Below are 17,796 nucleotides of genomic sequence, written 5' to 3'. Positions count from 1 at the left end.
AAACTAACATATCGACAACTAATCCACTTAGATTACTACCAAAATCCTTAGCAACAAAAAATTTACTGTGATTCATGACTAAATGTGTCCAGTTACTGTTGGTCCTAATTCCTCAGTGTGGCTGAATGACGTATAAGAAAACATAAATAGGATGATGGTGTCTGGGAGAAATGAAAAACTATTTGATTCTCAATAAGAATATTGAGGCCTCAATATTCCAAAAGATGGGGCCTTTTGGATACAGAAAATAAAGAAATAAAACTGTATAGTGCAAACTGAGAGAGAAGACATGATACTGAGATCAAACTAGTAAAGTTTTATGACGGATTTTTGAAGTCTGAAAATCTAAGGGTGAAGTGCTGTTGGTTTATGACCTCAGTAGTTCTCCTAATGAAAGGGCCTTACACGCCCAGGGCTCCCCAGAAGGTTAGTAGCTTCCAGCTGCCCTGTATATTTTAAACTTCCAAAAATGTGTCTGCCTGGAGGGTCTATATTTATCTTATGACTCGGCAGCAGAAACAGGTGCCTAGGTCTTTTTTCCCTCCCATCTTGAGTCTTTTTCCAAATGTACTTATTGTTATTGTATTTCTGATTAATAAAAGAATATAATAAGTTGATGGAAAAAATGGAAGAGTAGGAAATTATCAGAAAAAAAGTAAAAATAACACAATCTCAATCATTACTTCCTTTTCTAATTTATCCTACCCCCTCTAATTTGATTTTAGAATTGAACAGAAAGGCAAATAAATGGTGGCTATTGATGACAGGGGAGGGGTGGGTGGGTGCACAGGAAACTGGTACCTTTCTGTTTTGTAGCTTAGAAGAGGATGAGTAATCCTCTTAATACAACTACTAAAAAGTCACAATGGTTAATATGACCGTAAGAAAATGCAGCCCCTCTCTGGTAATCAGAGAAAGGCAAATTCCAACCACAAGGAGAAGGGGCCACTCTTGACCTCTGTAATCAGCAGTGAGAAAAATAAGTGGCAGAGCCTGGTGTGGGGAGGTGAGAGGTTGGTAAGTCGTTCTACTTCTGCAGCACAGCTGATGGGAGGGGAAAGTGGGGACCAGAGTTGGAGGATGACATAATCCTCACGTGACCAGGAGCTGCCACAAAGTCCTTATATTCCCCGGCTTCTTTCTCCTCTGGGTACCAGCTCCTTACTGTCCTGTAGCCGTTTGTGTTGTGACCAAGAGAAGGAGGACTTAAATTCCTTAAATCTCAGAAGGTTGGTTTCAGGAAACCGCTGGGACCCCTGGGGTGGTAGTGGCTGAATCTAGTGACTGGAATAGGTCTAGGCTCACTTTCCCCAAACCCCTGCAAACTCATTGGGAGATGATTGTATTTTTTGAAAGGACGGTGGTTTGGGAGTAGGTGGAAGTCTCCTGAGATTTAGTGATAGTTTAGAAATAAACGGCTTCTCTCAGACTGGCAAGCTTTCCGTTATCCTCTTTCTCCAATTCCGTTGAGGAAATGAGGTGTGGGCTGTTGTGTGGAGAACGGCTAGAATCCTGAGGTGGAGGCAGAAATTTAGACAAAATTTCAAAATATTTCCTCATTCAATGCCTGCCTGTGGGTCGTGCGGGGGGGTGGGGTGGGAGGGGGCAAGGGGACAGCAGCCCTCGCAATGACTAGGCCAGAGAGTGAGGGGTGGGGGGTGGGGACAGGGATTCAGGAGGAAGGGATAGGGACCCGAGGGGAACCAGGACGTAGGAAATTTGGGGCGACGACGGTCGTGAGGATCCCGGACTCAAGATAACAGTGTCTTGTCTCTGGGGCTGGTGGATCCCCCGAGAGCTCCCTCCTCCTCGCCGCCTTCCTTTCTGCCTGCAGGTCCAAGGGTCTGTGTTCACAGACACCTCGAGGCAAGAAAAAGAGGAAACTCTCCCGAATCATCACAGGTGAGTGTGAGAGAGGCACTTAGCCCGGGTCTCTGAGGGTGGGGTTTGGGAAGGGCAAGAGCTGGGTAAAATTTACGGCCTCACAGCTCAACTACCGTTCTGCTCCCTTTCTCCCGCGTCAGTCAGAGAGGCCATTAGCCTTGTCTGCTGGGGAAATGGTGGGTTGCAGAAGGAGGGGAAAGGAGGCGGAGTGGTGGGGATGTGGGAGGTAGGGGAGGCATCTCTAACTTCAGAGGGCTGGACCTATGTGACAGGGTTGGGAGATTAGGCGGGTTATCTTGCTAAAGATACTTACTTGTCAGAAACGGACAAACCTGAATCAAAAGAAACAAGCTATTTGCTCTACATTTTCTCCCCGGACTTAAGCTGGAAGCAACATCATGCAAAAACCCTGCAAAGAAAATGAAGGAAAGCCCAAGTGCAGCGTGCCAAAGAGAGAGGAAGAACGCCCCTGTGGGGAATTTGAACGTCAGCAAACAGAAGGGAATTTTAGGCAAAGGCTGCTTCAGTCTCTCGAGGAATTTAAAGAGGACATAGACTATAGGCACTTTAAGGATGAAGAAATGACAAGGGAGGGAGATGAGATGGAAAGGTGTTTGGAAGAGATAAGGGGTCTGAGAAAGAAATTTAGGGCTCTGCATTCTAACCATAGTCATTCTCGGGACCGTCCTTACCCCTTTTAATGCATTTCTCTCCTGAATTCAACTATTTTCTGTTATTAATATTACCACCATCGACTTCCTTTTGTTTGCATTTTCTTGCTAAATATTGCACCATTTTACGCCTATCCTTCAATGTTCCTTTGATTTGCATATGACTCCGGTTACCAACATCTCATCTTTTGACCCAATCTCATTCATTTAATAAGGATGTTTCATTCATTTGCATGGGAAGATGCTCATTGTATATTGTAAAGTAAAAATAATACATTGCAAAACTGTGTGTGTATATGTGTGTATATATATATGCACTTTATATGTACATTTATATATGACATAATGCATAAAAGTCTGAATTATTATACACCAAAACGTTAACAGTGAACCTCTGTGTGATCTGTATTTAATTTTTTGCCTATCTGCATCTTCTCATTTTCCAAAAAATGAATCTATATGTGTGTGTATGTGTGTGTATTGTGTCACAAAAAACCTAAAATGAACAGACACACAAAAAACTTGTCAATCACCGTTGAAGGGCAGTAAAACACTTAATAAACTCTTGACAACAGAACTATAAAAATGAAATGTAAACTTCAAATTACCTCTGGATCTCTTAGCCAGAGGAATAAAACTGGCGGTTATCACAGATATACTTGCTTAAGACTCAATCCTTTTCGAGGGGAAATCATTTGCCTCACAGGGCTGCTGTGAGGAAGAAATGAGGTGACTGAGCTGTGGCTTGGTGGACTCTTGTTCCCGCCTGTGCATACAGAACCCCAACCCACTACAGAACATCAGTTATCTGAGGGAGGGCCCTGACACTTACCTGTGCTCAGGGGCAAGTCCATTAGTATGCAGGGCAGTGGGGACTTCCATGGCAGTCCTCTGCTGTTGAGCCCCACCCTCCTCCCCTGGGTTTTGCCATGCCTGCTGGGCACTGCTGCCTCTTTTGCTGGGTCCTTTGCTGTCTGCTGGCCCTCACTGCTCCTGGAACACTGGAGTCCTTGGATGTCAAAACCCACTCACTCCTGGAGTCCCCAGTGGGTTGAACCCCCACTCTGTCTTCCAAAGCCTCTGCTTTATAGTGACTCTTAAACAAGTGAGACTGCTCTAGGATTGCTTGGGCCACAGTGCCTTGCACGGTTCTTAGCAAACAGCCCCTTCTGTTTTCAATCCTAGGACCTCTCCTCTAAATCGGAGTCAGGCACGATGAGGCCATTTTGGGAGTTGGACCAAGGTACAAGTTTGAATTTAAACAATGCTGTAATCAGAGTTGCCTTGGGTCTAAGGACTAAGGTTTTGTCCTCCTTCTCTTGTGAGATGATCTCTCCCTTGAAGGCTCCTGGGAGGCCTGAACTGCTGGTTCAGAAGAAAATCAGGGGACATATAAATTGCACAAAACAATGTAGAAAATAGTTCTAGGAAAGCAATCCCCATCTTTCTATCACTTTTCTTTCGTGAAACATGTAAAAATTCTTTGTAAGACTATAATATATATAATATATAAATATATATAGAAATATATATATTTTATTGTACAATATGTATTGTATATATATTTCATTCATATGTATGTGTATATATTTTTTAGTCTTACAAAAGACATGTATATACACACATATATACTTACATATGTGTATTTATATTACATACATGCATATATATGTATATTACATACATACATATATCTGTGTATATATACACACTTAAGCATTATTTCCTAATTGGATTTCTTTTATTTTGCATCTCAAAGTAAGCACCATATCATATATTTAATTATATTTCTTTTTGATTAGTGACTTACATATAGTAAGTATTTAATAAATGTTTACTTAATTAGAATCTAGTGTTCCTGGCCCAGTTTTACCTTTGATTGCATAAAATTGGCAATAATCTACTTCACTACAAACTGTAACTTGAATTTTTAAATGGGACCCAACAGGAAAGGGATTATTTCCAATATTCAGTCTATAAAGTTATTGTAAAATTGTATAACTGATGTCTCAAACAGCTCCTTATAATCATCTGGAGTGCTTATTAAATATGCAATATTTTGACACATATGTCCCCATACACACTGATACTCTTAGAAACACTCTGAATCAGAATCTCTGCATTTGGTTCTGGCCCTCCATTGGGGTTTCCCATGAAATCATGGTCTCCATTATTGCTTCATATACTCTCACCATAGTCCCTGTTTCAGCTGAGCAGTGCAGAAGTCTCCTTATAATCAAAGAGCCAAATGGTTTACAATTCATAACTAAGGGCTCCTGAAAGTCAGAATCGTGGTTCTAGCCTGAAAATTCTAACAAGTAAATCTATGTGAATAATAAACTTTATTTGGCCATGGTAGGAGGTGAAGAACCAAATGAAAACTAAAATAAAAAAACAAATTTGCCTATCAAATAGGCAAACGTTTGCTTACAATACTCAATTTTATTGAGGATATAGGCATTCTCATACTCAATGAGAGAGTAAATTGCTACATCCATTTTTTTGCTTCTATTCAAAATAAGTACCAAAAACTGTATGTACTGCATATACCACGGCTCAACAATTCTACTATTTAAAATTTCTCCTAAGAAAATAATCATATTGGTGAGCAAATGTTTAGCTATAAATATTTTATTTAAGGGTGTCACATATTTGCAAGAATTTTTTAAAACCTAAGAATCAAGTACATGTACTATCCAATCAGAAGGAAATGAATATAGATTCCTATTCACCACACACACAAAAATACATCCCAGGTGGATTGAAGATGAAAATGTGAAAACATGGAGTACCTGGCTGGCTCAGGTGGTGGAACATATGACTCTGAATTCAGGGTTGTGAGTTCAAGCGCCACATTGGGTGTAGTGATTACTTATAAATAAAATCTTTAAAAAAGAGAGAAAGAAAGTAAATGTGAAGAACAAGAATAAAATATTACAATGAAAATTAACTAACATGTACAATCTTGTGATGCTTGTGATGCAATCTTCTTTTTTTTTAAAGATTTATTTGTATTTATGATAGACATAGAGAGAGAGGGAGAGGCAGAGACACAGGCAAAGGGAGAAGCAGGCTCCATGCCGGGAGCCCGACGCGGGACTCGATCCCGGGACTCCGGGATCGGGCCCTGGGCCAAAAGCAGGTGCTAAACCGCTGGGCCACCCAGGGATTCCCTGATGCAATCTTCTTAAGCATGAAAAAAGTCCAGAAGTTATAAAGGAAAAAAATATAAAAGGCCCAAAGATAGGAAATATCCTGTGAGGAAATATTTTCAATACCATGACAGATAATGGGAAAATATATAACCTCAATAGCTTTTACAGATGGAAAAGAAAAAAAATAAACAAACCAGTAAAAATATGTACATATCACATGACCCAGCACTTGCACTGCTTTGTGTTACCATAGAGATATACGTACACACACCCACAGGAAAGCATAGATGGATGTTTATTGTGTTATTGTTTGTAAGTGCCAATATATTAGAAATAGCCAAGGTCATCAAAAGGGAGATATCAAATAAAGAGTGTCCTATCTATGCCAAGAAAACTACGCAATAGTTCCAAAGAATGAGATTCTTATATTGAAGCATCTTCAGGAATATTATTAGGTAAAGACAATATATATCTTAGGGTGCCTGAGTGGCTCAGTCAGTTAAGCATCTGCCTTTTTTTATTTTTATAAATTCATTTTTTATTGGTGTTCAATTTAAGCATCTGCCTTTGGCTCAGGTCATGACCTTAGGTTAAGTTCCATGATCTCAGCCCCTGGTTGTACACCATGCTCAGCAGAGAGTCTGCTTCTCCCTTTGCCCCTCCTCCCCACTGCCCATGCTCTTTCTCTCAAATAAATAAATAAAATCTTTAAAAAAACCAATATGCATTTTTACTTTGCTATTGTCACAAATATTATTGTCATAAATAATGGATTACATTATTTTATTATTATTATCATTTATTTTATTATTCATTTTAACATACTGCTTTAACCATACCTCCAATTTCAATCTGCTCCCTACAATTAAACACTTATCAGTTTGATGGATAACTCAAAAATTGATGTATTTCTGTTTTTCATTTTAATTGAATACCCTAATATTACATTGTGACTTTCAGGAGCCCTTAATTAGAAATCATAAACCATTATAAGGAGACTCCTGTACAACTCAACTGAAACAGAATGTATGGTAAGTGTGCATTTTAATGTAGCTTTATAATTATTGTTATATGCATTTGTCTTTTAAGACGTATAGGGAAAAAAAGGAATTGTAAACCAAATATGAAAAACTACTTGCTTTTTTAAAAAAAGATTTTATTTATTTATTCATGAAAGACACAGAGAAAGAGAGAGAGAGAGGCAGAGACACAGGCAGAGGGAGAAGCAGGCTCCACGCAGGGAGCCCGATGTGGGACTCCATCCCAGGTCTCCAGGATCAGGCCCTGGGCTGAAGGCGGCGCTAAACTGCTGAGCCACCAGGGCTACCCCAAACTACTTGCTTTTATATTTACCTCTGTAGCTACCTTTACATTTGTTATTTATTTAGTTAGTTAGTTTTTATTTTTGTGTGTATGTTTCTGGTTATTTTATGATTGTTATTATTTTAAATCAAATTTCTTCTATAATAATTGACATACAATACAGTTCCTCCATTTTAAGTGAATACTTTGTTGAGTTTTGGCAAATGTATGCACAAAGAGTAGCCACCACTTCAGTACGATATAGAACATTTCCATAAAATTTCTGGAGTGATCGAAATGCTGTTTATTTCTTCACATGACTTTAAGTTACTTGTGTCTCTTTTTCTCAGCATAGAAGTCTTATAGGACTTTCCAAACTTCCATAAATACAAATACAAATAAGTCTATTTTCTATAGTATGAATGTACCTTATGTTATTAAAATCATTCCCGTTACTCAACATTTATGTTATTTCTGTGTTTTCCCACTAAAAACAATGCTGTCTGCAAAGAAAATGTTTACACATGTATTCAAATTACTATATTTCTATAGAATAAACTCTGAAAAGTACAATTGCCTGATCAAAATATCTCTTACATTTCCCAATCTCCCTTGCCCATATAGTTGGGACCACCAAATGTAATATAAGACACTTCTTTTTTTAAAAGATCTTATTTATTTATTCATGAAAGACACAGAGAGAGAGAGGCAGAGACACAGGCAGAGGGAGAAGCAGACTCCATGCAGGGAGCCTGACATGGGACTTGATCCCGGGTCTCCAGGATCAGGCCCTGGGCCAAAGGCAGCGCTAAACCACTGAGCCACCCGGGCTGCCTCTAATATAAGACACTTCTAAGGCTTTTACAATTCTGGGTGACCTTTCCATCTTCTTTCAGTAACCTTGGAAACCATGTGTGCCATCTGGAACACATGATTGTGTTCCTAGATACCTGAATAATCAATGGAGCAGAGCCATGCAGGAGAACCAATAACTCTCATTAAACTATGACATGAATGAGTAATAACTTGCCTTAAATCTACTGAGATAGGCTAGTTCATCTTAATATACTGCTTTACCCACACCTCCAATTTCAATCCCCTCCCCACAATTAAACATTTATCAGTTTGATGGATATTCACCTAGAAATATATATATTTCTGTTTTGTATATACAAATATTATTATATTACATAATATTATTATAATATTATATATTATATAATATTATAATTATATAATATATATTATAATTATTATAATATTATAATATTATATCTATTGCCCTATTATATAATATTACATCTATTGCCCTATTGTTTTTACTTAACAATATTCCTGGAGATGCATCAGTATAACAATCTCATTCCTTTTAATTATTGTGTAGTTATATACACAATAATTATTATAATATTATAATATAATATTATATTATATAATATTATATAATATATTATATATATTATATTACATCTATTGCCCTATTGTTTTTACTTAACAATATTATAATATTGTTATCATTATAACATCTATTATAATATTATAATTAATTATAATTATAATAATTACATCTATTATAATATATACTATTATAATATACATTATAATATTACATTATAATATTATTATAATATTACATCTATTGCCCTATTGTTTTTACTTAACAATATTCCTGGAGATGCATCAGTATAACAATCTCATTCCTTTTAATTATTGTGTAGTTTTCTTATTTGACTTTTTCCTTTTGATGACTTAAACTATTTCCAACATTTTGGTTCTTTTAAGCAATGCCATAAAAACATTTATCTATGCTTTCCTGTGTACCTGTGTGCCTATATCTCCATGTAATAAAAAATAGTGATATGATATGCACATATTTTATTGGTTTGTTTATTTATCACAATGCATACCACGAATATATTCATCACCTCCAAAGTCCTGATAAATATTGATGGAAAAATCCTCAACAAAATACTAGCAAACTAAGCCAGCAGAATGTTAAAAGGATTTTACATCGTGATGGATTGAGGTTTACTCACAAAATTCAAGGGTGATTCAGTATATGAATATCAATGTCAGGGGCACCTGGGTGACTCAGTGGTTGAGCATCTGCCTTTGGCTCAAGTCGTGATCCCAGGACCCTGAGATCCAGTCCCTCATTGGGGTCCCCATGGGGACCCTGCTTCTCCCTCTGCCTATGTCTCTGCCTCTCTCTCTGTGTCTTTCATGAACAAATAAATAAAAAAAAACCGATGTCAAAATCTTATATTGCATTAATTTAAGAAAAGAAAAAAAACACATTATCAACTCAATTGTTACAGAAAAAAGCAGTTGACAAACTCCAATACCCTTTCATAATAAAAGCACTCAACAAACTAGGAATATAAGAAGTTTGTCTCAACATAATAAAGGGCATTTATGAAAAACTCAATGGTAGATTATATTTTATACTGAAAGATTGAAAGCTTTCCATCTGAGATCACAAATGAGACAACGATGTTTGCTTTTATCTGTTTTGTACTGGAAGTTCTAGCCAGAGAAATTAGGCAAGAAAAAAATAACTGAATCTAAATTAGAAAGAAAGAAGCAAAATTATCTTTATTTGCCAATGACATGATCTTATATACAAAAATAAAGAATATGCAAGAAGTTAACTAGGACTAATAAATAAACTTGGCAAATTGGAGGATATAAGATCAGCTATCCCAAATTGGTTGTATTTCTATACACTAGGAATGAGCAACAATTTTGTGTACAAAAGCACAAAATAGAAAACAATACTTAAAAATAAATTTAACCAAGGTATCTCAAGATTTGTACACTGAAAATTACAAAATTGTTGAAAGTAATTAAATAAGATCTAAATAAATGGAGATGTCCTATGTTCATAGATTGGAAGACTCAATATTTGTTAAGATGACAATAATTCCCAAAGCAAGCAAAGGATTGAATGCAATTCCTATCAAAATAGGAAAAATTTGGGGTGCCTGAGTGGCTCAGTCAGTTAAGTGTCTCCCTTGGGCTCAGGTCCTGATTTCTGGGTCTTGGGATGGAGTCCCATGTTGGCTCCCTGAACAGGGAGCCTGATTCTCCCTCTCTCTCTGACCCTCCTCCCCATTTGTGCTCTCTCTGTCTCAAATAAATACATAAATATAATCTTAAAAAAAGAGAATTCTATTTTCCAGAAAAGGAAAACGTGAGAGTAAAATTCATATGGAATTGCAAGAAATCCCAAATAGACAAAACATATTGAAAAAAATTAGGAAAACTCACATTTTTATTTTTTTTATTTTTTATTTTTTTTAAAACTCACATTTTTAAATTTTAAAATCTTACCAATTTATAGTAATCAAAACAGTGTACTACTAGCATAAGAATAAACCTGTAGATCAATGAAATAGGACTGAGAGTCAGAAATAAACCCATACATCTATTGTCAATTAATTTTGGACAAGAGTGACAAGTCCATTCAATGGGAGAAAGAATAAGCTCTTCAAACAAATGGTGATGAGACAACTGGATATCCACATGCACAAGAAATAAATTAGACCCCTACCTCATGTTATTCCAAAAGTAAACCAAAAATGGGTTAAAGACATAAATATAAGAGCCAAAACCACAAAATGTTTGGGAGAAAACTGGGACTAAATCTTCATGACCTTATATTTGGCAATGGATTCTTAAAAATGACAACAAAAGCATCATCCAAAAAAAAGGCAAAATGAAACAACAAATAAATTGGATTTCATCAAAATTAAAAACTTTATGCAACAAAAGACATAATAAAATGTCTTTTCAATAAAATGAAAAGACAATCTACAAAAACAGGAGAAATATTTGTAAATCATATATCTGATAGGGTCTAGTATCCAGAATATATAAAGAACTACTACAACTCAACAACAAAAAGACAATCCAATTAAAAAATCATCAAAGGACTTTTATAGACATGTCTCCAAAAAAAAATACAGTTGGCTCAAAGAAACACAGAAATGTCTTCAAAATTATTAGCCGTTAGGGAAATGCGACTCAAAACCATAGGGAGATTCCACTTTAAACACACTAGAATGGCTCTAATCCATAAGACTTAAAATAACGTGTTGAGGACACAGAGAAATTTTAACCCTTATAAATTGCTAGTGGTAATGTAAAATGGCACAGCATCTATAGAAAACAGTTTGGCGGGCAGCCCGGGTGGCTCAGTGGTTTAGTGCTGCCTTCAGTCCAGGGCATGATCCTGGAGACCCGGGATCAAGTCCCACATCAGGCTCCCTGCATGGAGCCTGCTTCTCCCTCTGCCTGTGTCTCTGCCTCTCTCTCTCTCTCTCTCTCTCTCTCTTTCTCTCTCTCTCTTTCTCTCTCTCTGTGACTCTATGAATGAATAAATTTAAAAAAAGAAAAGAAAAAAAACAGTTTGGCAGTTCCTCAAAAAGTTAAACATAGGATTACTATATGATCAAATAATTCCATTCCTAGGAATGAGCCCCAAAGTACTTAAAATAGGTATTCAAACAATAATTATACACAAATGTTTATAGCAGCACTATTAATAGTTTAAGGATGGAAACAACCCAAATGTTTATCAACTGAGTTCATAAACAAAAGGTAGTATATTCATACAGTGAAATATTATTCAGCCCTAAAAAGGAACAAAGTACTGATAACATGCTACAACATAGATGAACCTTGAAAAAATTATGCTAAGTGAAAGAAACCAAACATGAACGGTCACATATTGGATGATTCCATTTATATCAAATGTCAAGAATATGTAAATCCATAACACAAAAAACAAATTAGTGGTTGCCAGGGCTGGAGACAAGACAGAATGGATAAATTGGTAAAAGACATCGTTTGTTGGTATAATAAAAATGTTTTGGAACCAGACAGAAACGAACATTATGCAACAATGTGAATATTCTAAATGTCATTGAAAATTATACACTTAAAACAGTTAATTTTATTTTATGTGAATTTCACATCAATGCAAAAATTAAACACATTTTAATTATTAGAAATATTTCAAAATTTTGCTCCTAAGAGGTTGTACCAATTAACAGTTGCATTGACAATGTGTGAGAGTATCTATTCCCCCTCACCATTGCCAGGACTATGTTAAATATCTTTTTGATCTTACGTCTTTCCAGAATAACCCAGCTCATAAAGACTGCTACTTTCTCTAAACCATTTTTTTGTCCTTTACCTTGCAGTTCCTAATCATCATCTAAACATGTTCACGTCAATGGGTTTTACCTACTTTGCCAAAACATAATTTCCAACAGTCAGTTGTGTCCTCTTAAACCTACCTCAGTGCTAGAAATATAGTGAGTGCTTTCTATTTGTGTTTTTTACATTTAGAACCATGGACATATAACCCTGTTGTATATATTATTCTAAATTTTCAGAGGAAAAACTGAGGTTCAAAAATTTTATGCCACACCTTTTAACTCTGGAATGTGTCAAGCCTGAGTTTCTAGCTCCAATTTATCTATTTTTCCATGTGTCCTCCCCAGGAATTGATAAGACTTAGTTATCAGTATCTATACAATCACATTTTGTTGGTCATTCTATGTTGTGCGTATATGGTTTACTTAATGGCACTCCCTGATGAGGATGAGGATGGCAATGAACTCTTGTCCCTCAAATTGAGAAGTCTGCATCCAGGAACTATGTGGATTGGCTGGTGTCCAAGTCAGCATGGCATAGAGCAACATGCATTTAAAAAATTATTTATCTTTGTCTGCTGAATTTGAAAGGCTATCTTTATCATATTCTAAAAACCAAGTTGTTCCTAGATCTGTGTCAGCCTTCAAATGCTATTCTTTAGTTTTTTTCTCTATTCTCGGGAAGTCACTTTTTAAAATGTATTAACTTATTTGGCAGTACAAGTTTGCCTTTATTATTTATTTTCATCAATTTCTTGGCCCCTTATGAGTATATGCAATTCAGAGGAATTTTGAACAATATTTTTAAGTTCCAAAATACATTCCTTGTGATTAAAATTAAAATTGAGATGAATTTATGCATAATTGACATATTTTACAGTAATAATGACTGTGGAAAAGACTCCCATTTTCTAAATAACTTAAAGATGTGCTTTTTGTTTGTTCTCTCAGCATTCCACGGTAACAAGACCGCAAGCTGCTAAAAGCTCATATGTAAATAACTCAAATTTCCTTTTTTTATCCTGGAGAAGGTAATGGTTTCTTACCCACTATATCATTCCCTTAAAAAAAAATTTCCAACAGTACCTATCTCACAGGACTATGGGAGAAAGAAATAAAATACTGAGTTAGCAGTGATTTTATAAGATTTCGTATTTTGAAAAAAATAATCCTTTAGATAGGAACAACACATGATTTATATAGTAAGGACAGCAGGTAACTTTTCACAGTATTCCAAGGAAGAGGTGATTGGGACATGGGAGGGAAGGGGAATGTATTGAACCTGAACCAGGGCAATAACAGACAGTAGGATTAGGGGGAAAAGTAGACAGAGGTGGAAGATTATTAAAAGATTGGGTTCTCAGGAACTGGTTATCGAGATTGAGGGAAGTGAGAGAACAAAAGTGAAGGATAATATCCAGGTTTCTGACTTTGGCATTTAAAAGTATGTTGGCATTATTCATTTAGACAGAAAATATGGTAGTGGCTTAAGTGTGTAGTGTTAGAAGAGTTGGAGAGGAAAATTAGTTTTATTTATTTATTTTTTGCATTTTTAATTTAAAAATGTTTCCGCGCCAAACCGCTGTGCCACCCAGGGATCCCTGTTTCCTTTTTAAAAAAATTTAATTCTTGTATACTTAACATGCAGTGCCATATTGTTTTTTAATTTTCTACTTAAAATTTTAATTTTAATTCCAGTCAGTTAACATACAGTATTACATTAGTTTTAGGTATGCAATATAGTAATTTAACAGTTCCATACATCACCTTGTGCTTATCAACATTATACAGTGCGTGATTAGTTCAGGTTTACAATACAGTGATTCAGCAATTTTATTTTACTTTTTTTTTGATTCAGCAATTTTATACATTACTTAGTGCTCATCATGATGAGTGTACTCTTAATCCCCTTCACCTATGTCACCCATCCTCCCACACACCTCTCCTTTGGTAACCATCAATTTTTAAAAGATTTTATCTATTCATTCGTGAGAGACACACACAGAGAGACAGAGACACAAGCAGAGGGAGAAGCAGGCCCCCTGCATGGAGCCCAATGTGGGGATTATATCACACCTTGAGCTAAAGGCAGACACTCAACTGCTGAGCCACCCAGGCATCCCTTCTGCCCATTTTTTTTAAGATTTTATTTATTCCAAAAAAAAAAAAGATTTTATTTATTCCTGAGAGACACAGAGAAAGAGGCAGAAACACAGGCAAAGGGAGATGTGGGACTCAATCCCAGGGCCCAGGAGCATGCCCTGAGCTGAAGGCAGACACTAAACCACTGAGCCATCCAGGTGCCCCTGCCCATTTTTAAATTGTATTATTTGTTTTTGTGGTGTTGAGTTGTATCAATTTTTTATGTATTTTGGATACTAAGTCTTTATCAGATATCTCATTTGCAAATATCTTCTGCCATTCAGTAGATTGTCTTTTTGTTTTGTTTCCTTTGCTGTGCAGAAACTTTCATTTTGATGTAGTCTCAATAGTTCACTTTTGCTTTTTTTTTTTATCTTGCCTCAGGAGACATATCTAGAAAAATGTTGCCATGGCCAATGTCAGAGAAATTAGTGCCTGTGCTCTTTTCTAGGATTTCTATGATTTTGAGTCTCACACTTAGGTCTTTAATCCATTTTATTTTTGTGTATGGTGTAAGACAGTGGTCCAGTTTTAGTTTTCTGAATGTAGCTGTTCAGTTTTCCCAGCACCATTTGTTAAAGAGAGTACTATATTTTCCCCATTGTATATTCTTTCTGCCTTTGTTGAAGATTAATTGACCACAAAATCGTGGGTTTATGGGTTTATGGCCTCTCTATCCTGTTCCACTGATCTATGTGTCTATTTTTGTTCCAATATCATACTGTTTTGACTACTTCAGCTTTGTAGTAAAACTTGAAATCTGGGATTGTGATGCCTCTAGTTTTGTTCTTGTTTTTTAAGATTGCCGTAGCTATTTGAGGTCTTCTGTAGTTCCATACAAATTTTAGGATTATTTGTTCTAGTTCTGTGAAAAATGCTGTTGAGATTTTGATAAGAATTGCATTAAATCTATAGACTGCTTTTGACATTTTTACAATATTTCCTCTTCCATTTCATGAGCATAGAATATCTTCCCATTTGTTTATGCCATCTTTAATTTCTTTCATTAGTATTTTATAGTTTTCAGAGTACAGGTCTTTCACCTCCTTGGTTAATTTTATATTCCTAGGTATTTTTTAATTTTTGGTGCAATTGTAAATGGGATTGCTTTCTTGATTTCTCTTTCTGCTGCTTCATTATTAGTGTATAGAAATGAAATGGATTTGTATACATTGATTTTGTATCCTGCAGCATTACTGAGGTCATTTGTCAGTTCTAGTAGTTTTTTGGTGGAGTCTTTAGGGTTTTCTATATATAGTTTTATGTCATCTGCAAATAGTGAAAGTTTTACTTTTTCCTTACCAATTTGGATGCCTTTTATTTCTTTTCCTTGTCTGATTGCCGTGGCTAGAACTTACAGTATTTTGTTGAATGAAAGTGGTGAAGGGGCACTAGGGTTGCTCAGTGGTTGAGTGTCTGCCTTCAGCTCAGGTCACGATCCTGGGGTCCTGGGATTGAGCCCTGCATCATGTAGGGGCTCGCTGCTCAGTGGGGAGTCTGCCTCTCCCTGTACCTGTTCTCCTCTCCATTGCTCATGCTCTCTCTATCAAATAGATAAATAAATAAAATCTTCCAAAAAATAAAAGTAGTGAGAATGAACATCCTTGTCTTGTTCCTGACCATAGAGGAAACGCTCGCAGTTTTTCTCCATTGAGTATGATATTCACTGTGGGTTTTTCATATATGACATTTATTGAGATATGTTCCCACTAAATCTACTCTCTCTCTCTCATAGATATATATATTTCATATATATATATGAAAAGTTTCATGCTTTTTAAAAATGATGGCTATTGTGAGCAATCAATATTTATTGAGCATGCTAGCACATGCAGAAAGCTGTTATTGATTGTCTAGCCAATAAAAATTGTTTTGTCAGTATTTGAAACAGTATATGCCATACTACAGAGTGGTTTTTTTCAGAGGTCTAGTTCAGCTCACTAGGCAGGGAGCTTACACGAATGGGGCAAAACAATGTATTAGGAATAAGTAAGTATATGTCTTACCTGTAACCTGTCCATATTTCGTATATAACCACACCTTGGAGATATTGCAGGTTTGGTTCCAGACCACTGCAATAAAGCAAATACTGAATAAAGCAAGTCAAATGAATTTTTTGTTTTCCCAGTGAAGATAAAAGTTTATGTTTATGTTCTACTGTAGTCCATCAAATGTGCAATAGTATTATGTCCAGAAGTATGTACATACCTAATTAAAAATACTTCCTTACCAAAAGGTGCTAACCATCATCTTTGCTTTCAGTGATTCATAATTTCATTGCTAGTGAAGGATCTTGCTTCAGTGTTGGCTGTTGACTGCTCAGAGTGATGGTTGCTGAAATTTGGAGTGGCTGTGGTAATTTCTTAAAATAGACAGCAATGAGAAGTTTGCCACATTGATTGACTTTTTCTTTTATGAACAATTTATCTGTCACATGTAATAGCATTTTTCCCTCAGTAGAACTTCTTTCAAAATTGGAGTTCATCCTCTCAAACTCTGCTGCTGCTTTATCAAGTAAAATTATGTAATATTCTAAATCTTTTGTTTTCATTTCAACAATCTTCACAGCATCTTCACCAGGAGTAGTTTCCATCTCAAGAAACCACTTTCTTTGCTCATCTAGAAGAAGCAACTCTTCATTCATTAAAGTTTTATCATAAGGTTGCAGCAATTCAGGCTCCACCTCTAATTCTAGTTCTCTTACTATTTCTACCACATCTGCAATTACTTCCTCTGCTGAAATCTTGAACCCTTCAAAGTCGTCCATGAGGTTTGGAATTGTTGATATTTTGACCTCTTCCTATGAATCACTAATGTTCTTCATGGCATCTAGAATGGTAAATCCTTGCCAGGATTCAACTTACTTTGTCCAGATCCATCAGAAGAATCACTCTGGCAGCTACAGCCTCATAAAATGTATTTCTTAAATCATAAGGCTTGTAAGTGGAAATTACCCCTTGATCCACGGACTGCAAAATGGATGTTGCATTAGCAAGCATGAAAACATGAATCTTATTTTACATCTCCATCAGCTTTTGGGTGACCATGTTCATTGTCAATGGGCAGTAATATTTTGAAAGGAATCTTTTTTCTTAGGAGTAGGTCTCAATTGTGAGCTTCAAATATTTAGTAAACCATATTGTAAACAGATGTGGTGTCATTCAGGCTTTGTTGTTCCATTGATAGAGCACAGGCAGAGTAGATTTAGCATGATTCTTAAGTGCCTTAATATTTTCAGAATGGTACATGAGTTTTGGCTTCAGCTTAGTTACCAGCTACCTACCAAGAGAGCCAGCATGTCTTTTGAAGCTTTGACCAGGCATTGACTTCTCCTCTCTAGCTATGAAAATCTTAGATGGCATCTTCTTCCAATAGAAGGCTATTTTGTCTACATTGAAAATCTATTATTTAGTGTAGCCATATTCATTAGTTATATTACCTAGATCTTCTGGATAACTTGCTGCAGCTTCTATAACAGTA

At 36.0% G+C, this 17,796-nt stretch overlaps 1 protein-coding gene across 2 annotated transcripts; it reads left to right on the top strand.

Moving 5' to 3' along the window:
* Nucleotides 1–1,100: 1,100 nt before the first annotated feature.
* Nucleotides 1,101–3,209, top strand: TCEAL7 (transcription elongation factor A like 7). Of its 2 annotated transcripts, none has more exons than XM_072815693.1 (3): nt 1,101–1,229; nt 1,835–1,902; nt 2,205–3,209. In XM_072815693.1, exon 3 carries the CDS (start codon nt 2,283–2,285, stop codon nt 2,583–2,585), a length of 303 nt encoding a protein of 100 aa, XP_072671794.1. In that variant the 5' UTR covers nt 1,101–1,229; nt 1,835–1,902; nt 2,205–2,282; the 3' UTR covers nt 2,586–3,209. The 2 variants fall into 2 exon arrangements, with proteins under 2 accessions (XP_072671794.1, XP_072671793.1); XM_072815692.1 differs by having other exon boundaries at nt 1,105–1,229; nt 2,269–3,209.
* Nucleotides 3,210–17,796: the final 14,587 nt, after the last annotated feature.

Source organism: Canis lupus, chromosome X, assembly GCF_048164855.1.
Source record: "Canis lupus baileyi chromosome X, mCanLup2.hap1, whole genome shotgun sequence".
NCBI classification, from domain to species: domain Eukaryota; kingdom Metazoa; phylum Chordata; class Mammalia; order Carnivora; family Canidae; genus Canis; species Canis lupus.
Note: the sequence above shows the minus strand (reverse complement) of the source record. Positions and strands in the feature narration are given on the sequence as shown.

Bases quoted from the DNA above. Each gene is read 5' to 3' on its own strand.
- TCEAL7 (XM_072815693.1), top strand. From the start codon at position 2,283: ATGCAAAAACCCTGCAAAGAAAATGAAGGAAAGCCCAAGTGCAGCGTG.